Source organism: Malaya genurostris, chromosome 1 (genome assembly GCF_030247185.1).
Source record: "Malaya genurostris strain Urasoe2022 chromosome 1, Malgen_1.1, whole genome shotgun sequence".
Classification (NCBI taxonomy): Eukaryota; Metazoa; Arthropoda; class Insecta; order Diptera; family Culicidae; genus Malaya; species Malaya genurostris.
The window spans coordinates 84,471,541-84,493,568 of NC_080570.1; the positions used below are offsets into that span (position 1 = coordinate 84,471,541).

The 22,028-nt window shown below is 37.8% G+C and overlaps 1 protein-coding gene and 1 long non-coding RNA gene across 3 annotated transcripts in view; one reads left to right on the forward strand and one right to left on the reverse strand.

Annotated features, from left to right (window-relative positions):
- The window catches only part of LOC131440649 (SCY1-like protein 2), a 375,664-nt gene extending 358,940 nt beyond the window's left edge, over positions 1-16,724 (reverse strand). For both annotated transcript variants that reach the window (XM_058612119.1, XM_058612121.1), the window contains exons 1-2: positions 15,665-16,724; positions 15,406-15,614 (exon numbers count right to left, since the gene is read on the reverse strand). In XM_058612119.1, the coding sequence (XP_058468102.1) occupies positions 15,406-15,614; positions 15,665-16,262 (807 nt within the window). In that variant the 5' untranslated portion in view covers positions 16,263-16,724. The remainder of the gene's footprint in view (positions 1-15,405; positions 15,615-15,664) is intronic.
- A 1,012-nt stretch (positions 16,725-17,736) lies between these two features.
- LOC131440651 (uncharacterized) lies at positions 17,737-18,622 on the forward strand. The gene is made up of 4 exons (XR_009231414.1): positions 17,737-17,854; positions 17,920-18,091; positions 18,322-18,447; positions 18,524-18,622. It is a non-coding gene; the product is annotated as an uncharacterized LOC131440651 (long non-coding RNA).
- The last annotated feature ends 3,406 nt before the right edge of the window (positions 18,623-22,028 follow it).

The following is a 22,028-nucleotide window of genomic DNA, read 5'->3' on the forward strand; positions in this document are numbered from 1 at the left end:
CAGAATTCATCGTCAGTTGAATAATCGTACTGCTTCATTTTCTTCGCTGTTGGTAGTGAGCAAATTCGAATGAATAAAATTATAAATGGAATAAAGTATTAAAAATGAAAACTGAAGGAGGAAACTATAAACCTCATTTGAAGGCCGCTCGCACACTTTAATAAGATATTTTGTTACTTAAAGAGATCAACTGACGATGGTTCAACTGAACTTTGATTTAAAGAGAATCGATTGAAGAACTAAATGCTGCCGGTTCAATACATCAGAGAACGTTGCGTGTGTCAGAGTGTGAAGTTTACTGCAGTAGAGAGATCGTCAGTATATTTCACATTCGGTTTTCAATTGAGTTGAATGAAGATTTACTGCACTGATTAAAATTCCCCGACTTCAACAAGCAATTTATCGTTATCACAATGTAATGGCCCTATGATTTCAGTTGAAAAAATACAAAAGAGAATTTGAAATTCCCCGACTTTAACAAGCAATTTATCGTTATCACAATTTATTATTGAAAAATCGTAGACAAATAATACAAATGAAACTCTCGAGAGAATATTGAATATTATGAAGAAAACCTGTTTTAATCCACCTAGTGCTGTAATGATGCCTTTCTCATGTATAATATTGTGGTATTCTATTAAAAATTTTAATTAAAGTTAGTCAAAATCGGTTCAGCCATCTCCGAGAAAACCTTATGAGATTATTTGACACACTCTCTCTCTCTCTCTCTCTCTCGCACGCACACACACACAGATAGAGAGAGAGAGAGAGAGAGAGAGAGAGAGAGAGAGAGAGAGAGATGAGAATGGTATATGGGTATATGGTATATATGGGATGATTGGTTGCCTTACAACACATTCTGCTACAACACGACCCCTCATACTGACTTCCCATACACACCCTTTGAGTTAATTTTTGGAAAACCAGCATCATTACCGAACGAACTGAGAAACCCAGAATCAATTCCACCAGTCTACAGTTACAACGAATATTACTTGGAATTAGAATATAAACTAAAAATAGCTGCATAAAAAACAAAAGAACTTTTAGGTCAAATCCTAATAGTTTCCTTATATTACATTTTGGCGAGGAAAGGGTTCCAATCAGTTAGTTTGTATCAGGCCGAATTAATAAATATAAACGTTTAATATAAACGCCTCTTCCAATATAAGAAAATTTTGCTGACATGTTATTCTGTTTTCTTAAATGTAAAAGTTACTTGCAGTGGTGGTTTTGTTCTTGCCAATATTGCATTTTGTGTCTCAAATAGTGTTAATTAAATTATTTTCCAATTTTTCATCTCCAGATCCATAATATTTTCGTACTGTTTTTGCTATTCTTGAATTTCTTATTCTTCGTTGTTTGTAATACTTTTTGTAAATTGATTGTTCTTCATGTTTCTTGTGCTCAATCATCCATTTCAAAAGAAAAAAAGGACACAAAAAAAAACGATTAGTGTTTTTTTAAGACGTCATGTATTCCACAACCAGTATCCTAACATTGAATTACTATTTCTATTCTAATAGTTTTTTTCCCCTTTATGGGCTGCTCTGGCCAAGGGGGGTAGTTACAACGATCCGCACTTCCCATACCATACGAACTAGGCTATGGTGCCCAAATGAACACTAGTAACGAAGGAGGATACCCTCCAGCATGTAACCCAAGCGACATATTCTCTTACGGTTATCAATTTGCAACTAAAGATATCTATCTTCTATTGCAAGTTCACCAGAGAGTTTGTCACTTGAGCAGGAAGTGTGTGCTTCACCCTGTAACCAGTCAATCATTGAGTCGTGCGTCTGTATCGTATTGGTATTTTGTCATCCTACCAGCTGCTTCTGTGTCTTAAATGTCCTCGTCGATGAAACTTTCGAAACCACCTAATGACCTATTGTCAATTTCAAGCAGTATTAGTCCTGTCCTCTCCGAGATCGATCCAGATAACATAACAATTTTCATCTTTTTACTTTTATAAGCGAACGATCGATCGATCTCGGTATGGTCCGACCTTGTCAATACGAAGTATAAATTGACTCCCACCCCCATCCGCCAAAGGGGGGTACGCGCCCTGTAGCTCATCATCCAAAGTCTAGGGACTATTTCTATTCTATTCTAATAGTTTCTAACTAAAATAAATGAATTGTGATAAAATCAAATACAAAATTTTTAGCCTCGTCTTTAAGAAGCTATAGCGCATCCACCATGGCTGACTGCGGAAGCGAGACATCTGAAAACGACCAAAAGAGCCGCTCTAAAGAGGTATTCTAAACATAGAGGATTTTCCCTGCGTAATCACTACGTGCAGATAAATCAGTTGTACAAGAAAACCGTTAAGCGCTGCCATGCCAACTACTTGAACAACGTACAACGAAAACTGAAATCAAATCCAAGGTATTTCTGGAAACATGTGAATGAGCAAAGGAAAGAATTTGGGTTGCCCTCGTCAATGAGCTTTGGAGATCGTACTGGTTCGTGCACACAGGAAATCTGCCAGATGTTTGCGGAAAAGTTTTCTAGGGTTTTTTCAAATGAAATCCTGACTCAGCAGCAAATTGCTGCCGCAGCACTTAACGTTCCCCTGTCTAATAACTCATTGAAATGCATCAATATTGACGAAGACTCAATACGGACGGCAATTGTAGGAATGAAAGCCTCAAATTCTCCAGGCCCTGATGGAATACCGGCAGTTATTCTTAAAAAGTGCTCGCGTGGAGTAATCGCTCCCCTCTGCAAATTGTTTCGAATGTCTCTCGCTACAGAAGTTTTCCCCAATTTATGGAAAGCTTCCTTTATGTTCCCAGTCCACAAGAAAGGCGATAAAAAGGATATAAACAACTACCGCGGTATCACTTCCCTTAGCGCTATACCAAAGCTGTTCGAAAAGGTTATACTGACACCAATTTTCAATCACTGCAAGCAATATATCGTCGATACTCAACACGGTTTAATGCCTAACCGCTCAACAACCACAAACTTACTATCGTTTTTGTCTTATGTGTTTGATGCAATGTCTAACGGTTTACAAACGGACGTTATCTACACAGATCTTTCCTCCGCTTTCGATATAATCAACCACGACATCACGGTTGCTAAGTTGGACAGACTTGGATTCAGTTCGAACATTCTTCGTTGGTTGCAGTCGTATCTTAGGAATCGTCGTTTAGCAGTTAAAATTGACGATCATACTTCCGGAGAGTTCCTCGCATCATCCGGAATACCACAGGGTAGTCATCTAGGACCGTTAATATTTTTACTGTACTTCAATGATGTCAATTTTGCCTTGGAAGGTCCTCGCTTATCGTTTGCTGATGATGTCAAGATCTATCACATCATCCGCAACTTAGAAGACGTAGCCTTTCTCCAGCGGCAATTGTTAATCTTCGCAGATTGGTGTAAAGTTAACCGTATGATTGTAAATCCAGACAAATGCTCGGCCATTACGTTCACGAGGAGAAAAATGCCATTGCATGTCGAATACTTTCTGGATGGATCCTCGATTGGAAGATCTACGCGTTAAGGATCTTGGCGTTGTAGCCCCTCGACTCGCTCAGTGGGTGGTTAGAGGGGACATTATGTTCACAATCACTACTACTTGTTTGAGCCTCGCATATACTCACCACGGTACTCACTTCTAACGGGAACCGTATGAAACCGAAACACCGATGACCGTCGAGAACCAGGGTGGACAACCAAAAGGTCGATTCAATATTTTAATATTACTCAAAGGCGAAACCAGAAGGTCTTCTTTGGGAGAACACTAGAAGACGAGGGATGGCGACTCCTTTAGAGTCCGGAAAACGAGATCAAGGATGGTGTACCTGTACTAATTTCGCTCATTATATAGAAACTAGGCTAACGGTTCCTAATTAACATTTTGAACATTTATTCTAACTGAGTTTAACTTAAAGCTAGTGACGTCACTTTATGGGTTTTTCTACTTGCGCTTTTGCTCGGTTTTTGTTGGTGCAGGTCTGGTGGGGAAAGTTTGGCGATCCCGGATGTATATTTCCTCGAAGTAATCGGTGATCTGGCTTTCCTGACAGCTCATAGCGCGACAACCGTCAGCGATGGTAATGGCGCCGGAGCTAGTAATGGCGTTGAGAATGACCATGGACACTGGAATTTGTAATGGCGTCTTCGATGACAATGGCTTCTCCGATGACAATGGCGTCGTTCGATTAATAGTTTTATAATTGCCCTTCGCGGTGAACTTAATTCCGGATTAATCGTCGCTCCTCGCTCGAGACATTGTGAGCCTGCGAAAAGAAACTCCGAACAACGTTCGAAGCCCAAGAATAAAAGGCCCGTTGAGGACCTGCCCAACAGATAATTAGCATAGAGCGCATGTAACTCCTAACCTACACCAACTTTACACCCATATTGATTTTAGAATTTTACCTTTTATAACGTTTTAATTTGTATAAATGTCGTGTATGTCTTCCGTATTTCTATCGACTTTTTTATCACTATCTAAAATTTATAACGTTTCTTCTATTTTAATAATTATGGCATTTTCAATCCTTGACTTACTAACCGTACTAACACAATTTTCGTAATTTAAGCACTTTTAAATCTCAAACTTTTACTTTCCTAACGTTATCTACAAAAATGAAACATTATTAATACTTTACACCACTTTTAATTCTATTAAAAAGAAAATACAATTAAACTACAAATACCGCGCGCACTTCTAACTTCTTCAAGCGTTCACATGCGAAAGAATTATTCTGGCACTCTGCCGAGTGAAGATAAATACCGGTAGTATCAAGATAAATGTCATCGTTATCCCAATACTATCAGCTCTGACAATTATGTTATCAAATATTGGCAGCCCTTTTCCTGGCTGCAACCGCCATAGGTGACATATACCGTAACGCAATGTTCACACCGTCATAATGAAACACCCTGGTTGAGTACATGCAACACTTTCCGTGATAAGTGACCCATCCGTCTCAGCCATAAGACTGGACGTGGAAGGCTATCACCCACACTGTGAAGGTAATGATCTGAGTTGGGTTCAGGAATCTGGGAACTCGAGCATGTGTCTTCGCTACATTTGGATTGTGGCGGAGCCAACAATTAATCAATGTAACATATGGTTACAATACCCCACTGTCCCCCTCCCAAAATACAAAAAGCTAAATGCAACTTCTTGATTAATTTAGTGTACATTCTATATTTAATATTTAAAAGGTTGCTCCCTCAATAATTAATTTCAGAAAACTGAAATTATTCTAGGAAAACAGAATACGTCACTTTCAAAAGGTGTTCTAAATACCCATTTCACTCAACGAAGTGGGGAAAGAACTCACCACACCTATACACCGTTTTGATGAGAGCTATCAGCCATTGATCGAGGATGTTGGCTAAGATATGTCGCGTGTGCTTGAAAAACTGATTATTTTTTCCGATTTCCTATCCAAGAATCAAATTCGCGTGCTAAAACTGCGTCGTCGTCGGGAAACTTTCGCGGTGCACCTAACGCAGTGAGATTTTTTTGTAGCTTTTACCGGTTATCGTATCATTCGACGGTTTTGTGGAAATACTGCTGGGAGAAAGCTTCGCGATGGCAAGACAATTTTTCCGCGTTATTGTTTCTTGTTTCAGGTAAGTGAATCTAAATCGTTTAACCGTCTGCTAGTGCTGACAATATTATCCCGTTCTCGTTTTACCATGCAAAGGTTCCACCCATTGAGGTCCGGACCGCTCAAGGGTTTTCTATTTACTTCTAAAACACTAGTTTTGAAGAATAATGCTATTTTCGTTTCATTTTAGGTTTCTGGCTTCAAATCAGCCACGGAAAAAACACCAATCGGCTTACCCGATTCGTTTTCTAATTCATACGAGCTGGTTCCTACTCTAGCACGGACTATACAAGGAATGTATAATGCATCTAGTTTGGCGTTATAGGCTTCCGGAGCGGACGATTGTTTGAAATTCCGGCGGAATACCCTCTGGCCTACACAGTACACAGGAGCCGAGGTCCTCGATCGCAAATTATAGTCCCTAATATGTTTTTCGTGGGCTTTTCGTAAATTTTTTGATACTATAGAGTAAATTTTTGTGTTTAACTCCACTTTCCTTTCCATTCTTTCCTCATCCGACACATCCCTCTCGTCCCTATCTATTCGGTGTTCGTCTGCTCTTTCTACTATTTCATGTCCGAAAAGAACTTTATATGGAGAATAACCGGTCGCGCTATGGGGAGTGTTATTAATGCAAAATTCAATCTCGGATACCCGGGTGTCCCAGATTTTCTGATTTTCTTTAACGTACGAGCGTATGCACGAGTTTATCGTTCGATTTAACCTTTCGACCGGGTTGGCCTGACTGTGGTGCCTCGAATTGGCCCAGTGTTGGATACCGTATTTTGACAAAAGAGCTTTGAATTCGACTGATAGAAATGTTGACGCGTTGTCCGTGATTACGTATTCCGGAACCGAGTATCTACGGAACCAAGATTCTTCTAGAATTTTGGTAATTTGGGGCGCGGAGATTCTTTTAACTGGGACCAACAAACACCATTTAGAAAACAGGTCCATCACTACGAGTAAGTGTGCGTTGCCGTTTTTGCTTCACGGGAGAGACTGAATGAAATCTAGTGCAATGATTTGGAACGGTTTTGTCGTTATGCGCTGTTTACTGGGTTCAGGCATTTGAGAACGATTCGCGGGTTTATTTTGCTTGCAAAGAGAACAGTTCTGTATGTGTTTTCTTACATCTTCAGCCATTTTTGGCCAGAAGTACTTTTTCCTAATTAAAGCTAGCGTTTTCTCGGCACCCAGATGCATTTTATCATCATGTGCTTCAACGAATATTTTTTCTCTAGCCGCGATTGGTACACAAGTTTTCCAAGCAAACCGATAATCGATAGAATTATCTCGCACTGAAACTAATTTTTGCAATATCCCCCGTTCACATCTAAAATCTTTATATTTTTCAGGATTTTCTTGGATTTTCCGTAACATGTTAGAATACCACCCGGTATTATCTGCGGACACCACCATTTCCTCTACGGATCTGGATAAGGCATCCGGGACATAATTTTCCGAACCTTTTCTGTGCAAAATCGTCATATCGTGGCGTTGAAGGTCCATGCTCCAGCGACACAAGCGAGATGACGTACGCCAACTACTACGCATTATATATATTAGCGCAGATGCGTCAGTATAAACGGTGAATTTAGATCCTTCGATATAACATCTAAATTTTTCGATTGCCCTAATTACCGCAAGTCCTTCTTTTTCTGTTGCGAAATATCTTTGCTGAGTGGTGCTCAACTTTTGAGAGAAAAATGCTATCGGTTTTTCCACTCCGTCTAACGTCTGCGTAAGCACACCTGCAATTGCGGTGTCGCTTGCATCACAGTGTATGGTGAAAGGCAATGTGAAATTCGGGTTGGTGAGGATTGGTGCGCTAATCAGGAGTCCCTTAATGTTGACAAAGGCTAATTCTGCCTTATCGTTCCAAACTACGGTTTTTGGTTTATTTCTAAGAAGCTCTGTGAGAGGTTGTGTAACTTCACTATAATCGGCTATGAACCTTCTATAGTAGTTACACATTCCCAAGAACCTTCTTAGAGCTTTAAGAGAAGTCGGTCTTTCGTAATTCACGATAGCAGAAACTCGATCGGGGTTGGGTCTTAAGCCTCCTGGGCCTAAGATATAACCAAGGTACGGTACTTCCGCTACGCAAAAACGAGATTTATTTATGTTTATCGAGAGATTGGCGGCGTTCAATCGTTTCGCCACCTCTTCTAATAACGACATATGATCCTCAAACGTATTTGAAACCACAATGATGTCATCTAGGTATACAAATACGCTGGGTTCTAATTCACCCCCGCCTAACACTCGATCCATTAGTCTCGATAGTGTTGCAGGGCTATTTATGAGACCGAAAGGCATTCGCGTAAACTGAAATAAACCCCGTCCTAAAACCGAAAACGCCGTATATTTACGAGACCTCGGATGCAAAGGAACTTGTAAAAATGCCTGAGAGAGATCAATAGTACTAATGAATTTTGCTTCGCCGAGTCTACTCAGTATGCGGTCAGCGTGTGGGAGTGGGTAGCAATCCCTGACCGTGCGTTCGTTAAGCTTTCGCGCGTCAAGACACAGACGTACAGAACCATCAGTTTTGTCTACCGGAACCAGGCGTAAAGCCCAGTCACTGTAGGACTTTTCTATAATTTTACTTTGCAGCATTCGGTCCAATTCTGCATTGATTTGATCCTGTCTTCTCGGTGAAGTTGGAAACGGATTGACTCGTGCGGGTTTTCGCTTCTTCAGATAACTCTATGCGATGGCTAATCAAGTGTGTCGTGTCTAGGATGTCGTCAGCAGATTTGAATTTGTTTTTAATTGATTCTAGTTTCTGTACCTGATCTACAGACAATTTTATTACAACATCATCGGTGTCAAAGCCGAATTCGTTAGAGACTATTTTGGGTTTTTCACTTAGATCGATTTCTTCAACTTTTGCATGACCTATGGTTGGGCGAATTTCAAAAATTTTCCAGAAATTCATCCCAAGGAGAAGTCGCCTCTTTAGAGAGGGAACTACGAGCGCTTCGACGATTTTGGTAATGTTATTAAAGGTGATAGGAAGATATACTACCCCACACACTGGCAGTCCTTCGCCATTGGCAGTTTTGAGATTAACATCGGTTGGAAATACTTTTAAATTGCACGTTTTTATTAGTTTTTTCGATCCCATACCTAGGATGCTCAAGTGAGCCCCACTATCTAGCAGACCTACTAGTGGCATCCCTAAGACGGTTGTTTTGACGAATGGTCTTTCGTCATTTTCAAGGTGTATAATCGATTCATTAATTTCGTAGTTGGAGGAATGGATGTAATCGGAATCACAAACTTTATTAAGTCCAATGGTTTGCAATCTTTCCCCACAATCCATTTTCGACAGGGACTTTACGAGTTGACTGGCCTGCCCTCGGGGACAGTCTTGTTTGAGTTTTTTTCGCAGTAAGGACATGATTCGGTATCTACCTCATGAAAACCACATTTTAGACAATATTTATGTCGTGGTCGCACGCACTCACGAGCATGGTGGCCCTTGAGGCGACAGTTAAAACAAAAGCCATCTTTGGGAACTTGATAAGTGTCCACCAGTATTTGTAATCCCCGTGACTGATCCTTTGGAGGATTCGATTTAGAATTTTTCGCATGTTTCGATTCTTCATCTGAGACATTCGCGCGCGATTTGGTGTTATAAAAATTACGTGATTTGAACTGTTCGTTCTCGGGTTTAACTTTCTGTTTCGGTTTCGCGCCGGTTTCGATTTCGTTTACTTGTTTTCCTCGCGGAATGTTCTCCGCTGCATGTGATTGGTATTTATACCAATACGTGGCATCTAACTTTCGACCAAATTTCTTTAAATCGGCCAAATTATCAATTTCCGACGATACCGCATGGCCTTTATACTCCGCGCGCATATTACGGAACACGATTTCGAACTTTTTTCGTTCAGTCATCGGCTTGGTAAGAGAGTTGAAAATTTTCTGTATATCCAGAAAATAATCTTGGAATTTTTCGCGGGGACCCTGCTTTCTCGCGATCGCCCGTATTTCGTTTGTATGATCATGGTCAGGACTCAAAAATTCTTTCTTGAGTTCCTCCTTAAGCTCATCCCAAGTCGCAAAATCTTCATTTTCGAAACCCGTCATATACCACGTTTTCGCCGGTCCACTAAACAGATGAATCGCTGACCGGAACAATTCTCTGGTGGACATGTTTTCCGATTTCGCGTAAAACTCTACTTCCCGTAAAAACTTCATCAATAACTGTCCATCATCCGAACCGTCGTATTTTAAACGCCAATCCGAAACTGGTCTACTTTTTTCAGACTTTCTCGACCGATAGTTCTGACGACGATATTCTAAATTCCTACTCGATTTACGAGATCTGTGTGTCTCGTCTGACGAGCTACCGGAGTCAATTTCCGACGTCGATTGTTGCGAAATTTGTGACACATTCTTCTTTTTATTTTTTCCTTGATTCTTCCTATTTTTATCCTTAGGATCACTCCCCAGGTCTACTTGACTGGCCACCTTATCTTTTTTTCCAAAATGAAGCATTTTTCGAACCAACCCATTAGGCATTTGTTGGGGACAAAACCACCAAGGGTATGCACCTGGATGCATCATAAACGGAAGCCAATTGTTTGAAGGCATATTCCCTTCAGTGGGTAATTTATAAACTGATTTTAAATTTCGTTTTAAATGTTTTCCTGGCGTAACGAACTCATCATTATCGTCTTGACTAGACGAACCAGTGGACTTTTGACCGCCGATCAAGTCTTTCGGATCGATTGACAAATTCGTCATCGATTCATTCATTTGGTTTACTAACTCTTGCTGCCCAAGGGGCGAGAATAAAGAAAAATGCATATTATACGCGCCGCGAATACATGCCACTAACGTATCTAAATCTGTTAAATCATCCTCGTTATCCGTATTCTCCGATGCCCGTTTTGCCCGTGCAAAGTAGTGCACCAATCGCGTTTTTAAACTTTCGCGATTGCCATCGTAATTTTTGGGGTGAATAAGGTAATCTTTAATTTCCTTAACTTTCGTATCGATAATCTGAATTTCAGAATCTACCGTCAAATCAAGACGATTGTAATCAATATCAAGGTCATTTCCCGATTTTAATTTCTCCTTCAAGCGTCTCGCAAGGGCCGCGCGCGTTTCCTTTTCTGTAAAATCGATTCCGCGGATCGCGAGCTCATACGCGATTTCATCCCTATCCAGGTGATGGACAAGCAAATGTTTGTATTGCATGTCAAATTCAATCTCCATATTCGAAATGTTAGTAGCTTTCGTTCAGAGGACGAAGCAAATTTTAATTAACAGCGTGCTGTTTAATACTCCCTCCGTAGGGATTTTAAGAAAAAAAAACTGTATTGTGGATTTTTAATGTTGGGCGCCAATTTGTAGCCCCTCGACTCGCTCAGTGGGTGGTTAGAGGGGACATTATGTTCACAATCACTACTACTTGTTTGAGCCTCGCATATACTCACCACGGTACTCACTTCTAACGGGAACCGTATGAAACCGAAACACCGATGACCGTCGAGAACCAGGGTGGACAACCAAAAGGTCGATTCAATATTTTAATATTACTCAAAGGCGAAACCAGAAGGTCTTCTTTGGGAGAACACTAGAAGACGAGGGATGGCGACTCCTTTAGAGTCCGGAAAACGAGATCAAGGATGGTGTACCTGTACTAATTTCGCTCATTATATAGAAACTAGGCTAACGGTTCCTAATTAACATTTTGAACATTTATTCTAACTGAGTTTAACTTAAAGCTAGTGACGTCACTTTATGGGTTTTTCTACTTGCGCTTTTGCTCGGTTTTTGTTGGTGCAGGTCTGGTGGGGAAAGTTTGGCGATCCCGGATGTATATTTCCTCGAAGTAATCGGTGATCTGGCTTTCCTGACAGCTCATAGCGCGACAACCGTCAGCGATGGTAATGGCGCCGGAGCTAGTAATGGCGTTGAGAATGACCATGGACGCTGGAATTTGTAATGGCGTCTTCGATGACAATGGCTTCTCCGATGACAATGGCGTCGTTCGATTAATAGTTTTATAATTGCCCTTCGCGGTGAACTTAATTCCGGATTAATCGTCGCTCCTCGCTCGAGACATTGAGAGCCTGCGAAAAGAAACTCCGAACAACGTTCGAAGCCCAAGAATAAAAGGCCCGTTGAGGACCTGCCCAACAGATAATTAGCATAGAGCGCATGTAACTCCTAACCTACACCAACTTTACACCAATATTGATTTTAGAATTTTACCTTTTATAACGTTTTAATTTGTATAAATGTCGTGTATGTCTTCCGTATTTCTATCGACTTTTTTATCACTATCTAAAATTTATAACGTTTCTTCTATTTTTAATAATTATGGCATTTTCAATCCTTGACTTACTAACCGTACTAACACAATTTTCGTAATTTAAGCACTTTTAAATCTCAAACTTTTACTTTCCTAACGTTATCTACAAAAATGAAACATTATTAATACTTTACACCACTTTTAATTCTATTAAAAAGAAAATACAATTAAACTACAAATACCGCGCGCACTTCTAACTTCTTCAAGCGTTCACATGCGAAAGAATTATTCTGGCACTCTGCCGAGTGAAGATAAATACCGGTAGTATCAAGATAAATGTCATCGTTATCCCAATACTATCAGCTCTGACAATTATGTTATCAAATATTGGCAGCCCTTTTCCTGGCTGCAACCGCCATAGGTGACATATACCGTAACGCAATGTTCACACCGTCATAATGAAACACCCTGGTTGAGTACATGCAACACTTTCCGTGATAAGTGACCCATCCGTCTCAGCCATAAGACTGGACGTGGAAGGCTATCACCCACACTGTGAAGGTAATGATCTGAGTTGGGTTCAGGAATCTGGGAACTCGAGCATGTGTCTTCGCTACATTTGGATTGTGGCGGAGCCAACAATTAATCAATGTAACATATGGTTACAGCGTCCATCTCGATGAGCAACTTACATTCAAGCATCACATCAGTTACATTGTAGCTAAAGCTTCCCGTAGCTTAGGATTCTTAATGAGAATAACTAAGCACTTCACAGACATACACTGTCTAAAATCGCTTTACTGCTCGCTTGTTCGTTCAACTCTCGAATATTGCTCGGCAGTTTGGAACCCATGCTACCTGAACGGTGCTCATAGAATTGAGGGAATACAGCGTAGATTCGTTCGCTTCGCTCTTCGTCGATTGCCGTGGACCGATCCTCATCAACTACCTAGTTATGAAAGTCGCGGGTTATTAATGGGTCTCCACACATTACAAGTGCGACGAGAATTATCACGCGCTTTGATAATAGCAGATATATTCAACGGTAGGATCGACTGTCCCGTTTTGCTCAACGAAATTAATATTAATGTGCGACCCAGAGCTCTCCGCAACAGTGCTTTTCTTCGACTTCCTATACGACGTACCAACTATGGCGCAAACGGTTCTATTATTGGTTTACAGAGATCGTTCAACCGCGTTTCATCTGGGTATGATTTTAATGTGTCACGAAGCAGAATACGTACAAATTTTCTGAATATTATTAGGAATTATCATTAGGACCAAATTGTGTCTGTTGATTGTAAATAAATAAATAAATAAATAAATAAACAATAAAAGTAGTTCGGAAATTGTTCAATACTACTGTTTTATCAACTCAAAATGCTCCATGTTACTCTTGAAGTTAATCTATCAAACAGAGACAACAGATCTCACTCTAACTAATGGTTTTCGTGCATGAATTGACTAATGGATTTGAGAAAAATGGGGGTACCGTTGCCCAATTTCTATCTCTTCGATTGGATGATCGTTAGTCCTGAGTTGAAACAGTGGTGGCCTTTATTACCGTTCTTGCATGCACTTACTCTCACATTGCACTCACACAGTATCTCACCCATCAGGTCCCAAACGACACATCCTCACAATATAAACTGGATGAACATCGTTTGACAGCTATTAGTGGTTTACTCATTGGTTAAGTCATTATTATTTTATCCTATTCTACAGTATTCTATCTCATTCCACACATATAAACTGGATGAACATCGTTTGACAGCTATTAGTGGTTTACTCATTGGTTAAGTCATTATTATTTTATCCTATTCTACAATATTCTATCTCATTCCACAGTATTCCATGGTACCCAAACCACCAATAAACGTCAAAGATGGACTCGATATACCGTTCATTTGTTGTCATCGTGAGAAACCCAATTGAGATACGTTTACTCCACTTAATTTCCACATCACACTGGTAATAAGGGCCGGTAGTATGAAAATAAAACATAAAAAAGTATGGGTGTGTAATGTCAGAGACATAACTGGATTTCGTGAATACGAAGGAAACTGACACGATTTCTCTATACTTTCGAATTCGAATTGATAGTCGATCGATTGTGTGAATTGTGAAACTTTCCCCCTTTTCACTACTAGAATTATAAACGATATTTGACGTCGATTATCTCATTTCGGATTTGCATATCTAATTGAAAGAAACTATTAAGATGCTGTACAGGATTCATTTCGTCCTTTTAGAAGGACCACATTGTGGAATTCTCTACGATGATTAGCACAGTTCGAAACATTTTTCTCGAACGATTTTCACACAGCGAAAAGTGCACGAAGCAAATCAAATTATTTTGGATTATTTCATAAACAGATGATTTGCAAAGAAGTAATCTGAATAGTTCTTTAGATAACATTTAGAGCCATTAGAACGGCTGATTTTATATAATGTTGTCCACTTTTCGTTTTTTTTCTCTTCAATGCAAACGACCAGCAACTCTGCTTTCAGACGCAATCGCTCTTGTTTAAATTGAAACTAGCTTTGCGAACAAACCGCAACACATCGGCTCGCAGTGCCAAATGATGCCAAACTGGTTTAATGCATCTTCTCGCTTTGACGACCGGAAGGCAAATGAGAACTACGACCTGTGCGTTTCTTTTTTCAACCACGCAGAAGGTGCGCTCTCCGATGCCGCTGTTTGAATGCGTCTTTTTGCCCTGACGCCTGCTTCCATCCAACGCACAAGAAGAAATGATCGATTTTCGACCACGGTTCCCCTTTTATAACGTTCAGTTGAAGATATGTACCCGACTACCTCAAAATCGTCGTCCTTGCGCGAAAAAGCTAAGCAAAAGTAAAGAGTTTTCCACGTTGTTTTCAAAATTTCAGAAAACTTAATTTTGAGTTATTTGTGGTTATCTTACACTGTTCAAAATATTATCCTAAATTCCTTATCATATTTTTGATGAAATGGTAGAAGAATTATGTTGTTGCCGTTAATACAAGTCGAGATATTCACGATTAAGTTCTGCCCATTCTTTCGTATGGCTAATTTTGAAAAGGCGCCCCATAGTAGAGTAAGTCGTATTCACGACAAAAGAGCTCAGTTAAGATCTACCGGCCTCTCCAACCCCGGATGTTGGAGCGTTATGCAATCAACATCTTATTCAAGTCGTTCCATATCTTATTCATTTAATTCAATTATGAAACTCAAAGCTGTAACGCATATCTTTATCAAATAGTAACGCTAAATGATTGTATGTGATGATATTTGCAATACCGTCAAGCCCACCAACCAATGGGAGGGTTCTTTGGCAAGATAAATAATTCAAATTAAAATGACTAAACAAATTGTGTTCGTATACCTCGTTTTGTGATTTCAGTGTAGAGTAGCCGTTTTTCAACCAACAATTTCCAATACTTGACGAAAGAATTTTGTGAGTACATTTTGTAAAACCATAACGACATAACTTGAAACTAACTATTCGCTTGCAACATCAAAACTTGACGACATGTGGAACTTAGTTTTAACACACGCACCTTCATTAGTAGAGACAAATTTGTTCGTCTGTCTGGATGATATCCTAGCATAGATAAAACGGTGCAGCGGATGTCCTGAGGTATATTTTGAATACATGGGTGCTGCGAGAAACGTGAAATTGAAGTATACTCGTCAAAGGTCCTAAAATTTTCCGTGAACGCTTCAAACGGGTAGCATGTTTTTGCATATATGGCACATATGAGCATTCCTAAAACAAAAATTTAGTCAAGTGATAAATAAATAATTTACTATACGTACCTAAAGAGTATAGGTCTGCGTGAATTGTCAAAATATTATCCAATACACATTCTGGAGCTGTATATTCTAGACTTGGAGAAATCAATTTATTTGCATGAATGTTTAAATAGCACTGCGTATTCAAGCTACTCATGGAATAATCAAATCCGTAAACTTTCCAAATGCCGTGTTTATTCAAAACAATACTATGAGGGCTTATGTTTCTATGAACGAGTTTTGCTTCATTATGAATGAAGTGCATTCCTTCGAAGATTTGCAGTAGACCAAACTTAATTTCAGTTCCACACAAATTAAAATCAATGAATTTTGAAAGCATTTTCTTGGGCATATTTGTGGCATCTCCTAGAATATTTGCCAAACTAGCAAAAATAGGCTCTGTCGCAAATGCAAAACTTTCACGAGATTCTTCAAGTGGATGTTGCACAGTCAACACCTGTGGATGTCGAATTTTAGTGAGTTGAGTAACTCCCCCTCTTATTTTATGAAATATCTCGTCTCGATCCTCCTTGGAATATTGTTCAAATAGCTTCTTTTCTAAAACAAAAATGGACACTTCTTCTCTGGTTGTTTTCTTCGATCCTGAAAAAATTTTCCACATACAACCTGGAAGACAAGTTATTATTTCATATTATGCGAAGTACTAATATAATGTACTTTCCTTTGCCTGCACTGGCTATATGCTCAGTAACATCATACTCTCTAATTACAAGATTTCCTATTAGCACTGTTGATATCTGCGATACAGTTTGCGTTACCGATGAGTATAATTTGTTAATGACATCCATGATCCACTAGCGAAATCTTCTAAATCTAAGCCGTTTGATGGTAATCAACTATATGATACTTCACGTTTTTATTTTGAGAATACTCGGTTGATTATTCAAATGACTGCGTAAGAGGAAGTGACCGTTTTTTTTGTGTAATTACTCTTCTATTAATTACTAAGCGTTTTCCACGTTTACAACAAAACTCTGAAATAAATAAAACCCCAAACCTCTGACTACTAAACAGAATTGTATAAATTATACAGAAACTTTTATAATCGCGTAACACTTGCGTGAAACTTACCACCAAAAATAGTACTACCAAAATTATTTATGGGTGAAACTAGCGTCATCTATTAGCGAATAGTGGCACCGTCGAAAGCGCTACCTTTAAAAATCGAGATATCAATCTAACCTCTGTACTGAATAAAAATCAAACGTTTTTTTATAAATGACTTCTCGATTATAATCCATGGAAATATATACAATATCTTCTATCTCCGTCTTCCAACCGAATACATACAATTCCCTGAAACACTTTATATACGCTATGTTTTTTACCGATTGGATAACACCAATGAATAGGTCTCAAGATATATATAAAAATTGAAATGAAAGTGAATGTCACGATAACAAAATATATATTTACAAGGTATATCTCATATGTGATATTACATTTTCCATATATTAAAGTCTGCTTAATATAGTGAACAAAAAACAAACATCCACAAGTTTGGTTGTCAAATGCTCTGTAATTGGAAAATATATTGAGAATTAAGAAAATTCCATTAATATTTGATATTAAAAACTTGTCTTGTGTACCCAGAATAAATATATTTCAAGAAATTTTACTTATCTTGTTATACAATGTACACTGCATAATTCAAGTTGAAACAAATAGTCATAATGTGTGTGCAGCTATAATTTGCTGCGATTGCCCTTGCGAACATGCAACTTATGTGTACAGCATTTTGAATATAGTTGTAATGCTAATATAAATTGTTTTATCACACGTTACTTATAAAGCCATAAAGCATTGTAATATATTTTACATTGGGTTAATGACAAACACAAGTGAGGATCAGGGATGAAAGTTTTACAGGATTCTATCATCGCAGATGAATTTTTTTTTAATGAAAATCTGTGCATATATCCGCTTTCTGAAAATGTTAAGCAAATATAGTATATTTATTTATTAAAGGTAACCTAACTTTCATCGACTTACTTCATATTATGCGTACGGATTAAAATTTGGGGTTTCATTGTTGCATTCGCAGGTATTTTCTAACATGTATTAAGAGAATATGGTCTGGCATCTCTGGTATTTTCAAGTGTGAGATATTAAGAGTAAACATGTCTAACGAGGATATGAAACGCGTTTTCGCTAATATCAGGGTTCCTGTGCATTCAATTCAAATATTCCCTAGTAAGTGATACACAATTACAGTTTAATTAATTCAAAAGTATTGAATAGTCTCGTTTTTATTCCAGATGTCGATACCATTTTGAATTCTAGTGCGGGATTGCAGCTAATTTCTTCGAAAATCCATGGAACAAGTGGAAGAAATATTTCGCAGAGTATATGAGTGGCGTAACATAGATATTGTCAGAGCAATACTGATCGAACTGGAACTTCCGTTCTCATTTCTTGAAATATGGATTGGTAGGTATTCATTAAAATTACTGAATAATCGTTTCGGATTTATTATTGCGTTTCAAACATGAAGTCCATCTCTGCTTTTGATTTAAGTTGATAATTTTAATAATTTCATGTCAACAAAATTCGTTTTCGAATGAACCTTGTGTTTTGTTGATACCAGGACAAGAATTAAATTTCCACCAATATGTATTTATCGGTCGGTATTTGTATAATCCGTAATCTGTTATTTACAGATTCCTCGTTTACTGTGTTTGATTTACAATCGATCTCGTTGGACGAACTCGAATTAGTTCATCACAGGTAAAAACTTTAACCCAGAAGAAATATTTAGACGACTAATCGAATGGAGGAGTAATAAGGTAAATACTCTATCGATCCTGTTAAATATTTTGAGATTCAATCATGGATTGATCATAAAAACTGACTTGTTTCTAGATCTATGCCGAAGGTTAAAAAGTAGCTGTTTATACTGTAATAATTTCACCTAGATATGATGGATTGTTTTCAATATATTCTTGTTGAAATATATAACAACTGTTTACTTATTGTCAACCAACTAAATCATCCCTTCAAACTAAACTTACATCTTCCATTACGCTGCATTGCGGTATCATGCACATTTTCCATTTATCATAGGTAATAATCAATACGTACGACAGTGCTTATCTTGTAACAAATTAAACAATGTTAGAATCTTCTTCTTCTTCTTCTATCTGTTCGAAACTGACAGCTGTCAGCTTCAGTTTGTTTGGCCCAGTGACTCAGACTATATGGCCAGTAAATCATTGATCCCAGCGGGTTTTTACCGATGCAAACGGGAATTATTGTTTACAGTTTCAATTTAGTTTGTTTTATGAAATCGATTACTTCTTTGTACATTTCCATATTTTTAGATTTGTATAGTTCAGTGAGATTCAAATATTTTTGTTTGAAATGGAAATCCAACCAAAGGTGGCTATACTTCTTCTTCTTCTTTTCTGGTTGGCGTCACCTCACTTGAGATGACGCCGAATTGATGGCACAGCAACTAAGGCTATATTGCCAGTTAATTTTCGTTTATAGTCCAATGGACTTTATTTTCACTTGACTACAAGCGAAAATCTCGCTGTGTGGCTGCGTCGAATCGTCAAAGTACGGCTGAAAATCCTTTCTTTCTTGCGAAATACTCGAATTTTCTCCGGACTAACACGATGCAACGTGCTCACCCGTTGAGAGTTTCACCGGAAGTCCCGTGGCTATACTTCGGACACTGAAAAATTATGTGCTCTGACGTCTCCGGCATTTCGCAGATTTTGCAATCCTCGTCGTCAGCAATTTTCATCCTTGCTAACCAAAACTTAGAAAAGTTGAGACCAGTCATCAATCGATTTGTCAGTCGTATGTCACACCCCTTCATGTTTTTCCGGTAATACCACGGTTCTGTTGAAAATTCTGGACAGATTTGGTGAAAGCACTTTCCCTTCTCCAGGGAGTATTCTTGATACCATTGATTGGAATCTATTTGAGTTTGTGCGTTTTGCTTGTACAGTGCGTCCTTTAAGAACAATTTATTACAATAGCTTGGTGTATTTTCGGATAAACCCCTTTTTGCTAATTTGTCTGCTATCTCGTTTCCTTCGATTGTTATGTGACTTGGAATCCACTGAATAGCAACACCATACTGTTGGGAAATTTTAAGTATTTCTGTTATGATTGAGGCGCCTACTTTTTCTTCTATTGCATATTCAAGCATTAGACATGCCGATTTTGAATCGGTGTATACAACACAGTCCTTCAGTTCTGTTTGTTGGAAGATTGATAGAGCTATTCTGATTGCTGTTATTTCAGCTGACGTAATGCTCACTTCATTTTCTAATTTATAGCAGAATTTTACAGCTTTCCATGTATATACCAACTGCACATCTGTCACCTTCCTTGGATGCATCTGTGAATACGCGTCGTCTTCCGCGATATTTGTTATTCATCGTAAACAGGACCAGCTGCTTCATTTTGAACATGTTTGTTTCTTTTTTGGCTGTCGTGAGTCCTTCCAGATTTGCATTGATCTCAGCCGTTATTTGATGAAGATTTACGTTTGGCATGATGTCGTCGAAGATTTTTTTGTTCTTGAGGTACATCCTCTCTAAATAGCTGTACTTATTTGCCCAATTGCTTTAGCTGTGTCGCTACGATATTTTGTTTGCTGCATGCTCTGGCAATTTCTTTGAATGCTACGTGTTCCTGCCTGATCTGAAAAGGATGTTGACCAGCAAGTACGATCAGTGCGTTTATAGGAGTACTTTTAGTACAGCCAGTAACTTTTCTTAAATACTGGTTGTTTAATATCTCGATCTTCTTTTTATTTGTATTACTTGCGTTGTTTTGCACTACGCTACCGTATTCTAGTACACTTCTCACTAAGGCTTTGTATAGATTGGCCAATGTTTGAGGGTGGAAGCCTGCACGCAGAAAAATTAATTTTTAATTCAAACATATTGCGCTTTGAATTCAAAGAAATTTTTATTTGAATCAGCGCCTATTTTCATTTATATTTGATTCAAATACACTTGATATTCACTTCAAAACAAATAATTTTTGTTTCTACACGCAAAGAAATAAATAAAGTGAACATTTATTTCAAATATATTTTGCTTCGAATTCAAATATATATTTTTTAATTTGGATCTAATTTCATTTCACTTGGAATCAAAAAAAATTGTTATTTGATTCAAAACAAATAAGTTTTGTTTCTACAATTTTGCTTTCGTGTGATTGTGTGTATATTCAATGATATATTTTTTTAAATTCATTAAATTGTTATTTAAAACAAATGTCTGAAATCAATAAAAAATATGTACTTGATATAAATAATAAAACACTTTGAATTAAATTTTTATTTATTATTTCAATAAATTTACATTTTAAGAAAATCTCAACAGTTCTTTGTAATCTTCATGCAGTGGACTCGCTGTTATTATAGATTCCTCCAAATCTAATGTTGGTTCGAAAAAATTATTATTTAACACATCAAAGGCAAATTTGAATCCAGCTTTAATTGCTAAGGATTTACACAAATTAGTTTTATTATTAGTAACTCTACTGTATTGTTTAGAATCTCGATGAAATGAAATTTAGTAAAATTGATTTGTTTGAACTTTGGTTTGCTTACTAAGGTTTGTCTCCAATTGTTTATACCATGAATGCATTTTGTACGTTCATCTAAATACGGTTGCAGTATTAACTCCTCGACTTCCTTCCGTTCAATAATTTTCAATAACTCTATTGTGAAACCGTTCTCTGAAATTAATACAAATATAAGTTCCCTGTAAATACATAAATCATAATATACCTTACCTATAAAAGTATTCAATATGGTATCACACAATCCGAAGGATTTTAAAAGAACAGATAGTTCAAAATCGTTGACTGATCCGAAACTTATCACTTCCTCGAATGTGTCCATTTTTTCCGTTTGAATGATGTGGCAAAATGGCCGGTATACGCAAAATTAAATCTTAGCAACATTAGTGTAGAATATATCATAATCAACTAGTGTCAATATTTGATTTAATGGTAATATTTGAAAATCAATATTCTCTGTCATTTGATTCAAGAACGAAAAATTTTACTCCACATCCATGAATTTGAATCTAAGACTCAGTATATTTGTTTCAGTTGAATTCAAAAGCCCAAATAATTAATTCTTTGAATTAATTCAAATATATCGTATTATGTATCTGAATGACGAGAATATTTGTTTGAACAAAATTTTTAATTTGAATCTGTACTACCCCATATTTGATCCAAATATATTTAATGTACTGTAACAAGCATTTGAATCAAATAAATTTTTTATTCGAGTCAATAAAATTTTCAAACTTTGAATCCATACCCTAATATATTCAAATCTAATAAGCATTGCAACACAAAATTTTATTCAAAGAAAGTTTTATTAGATTCA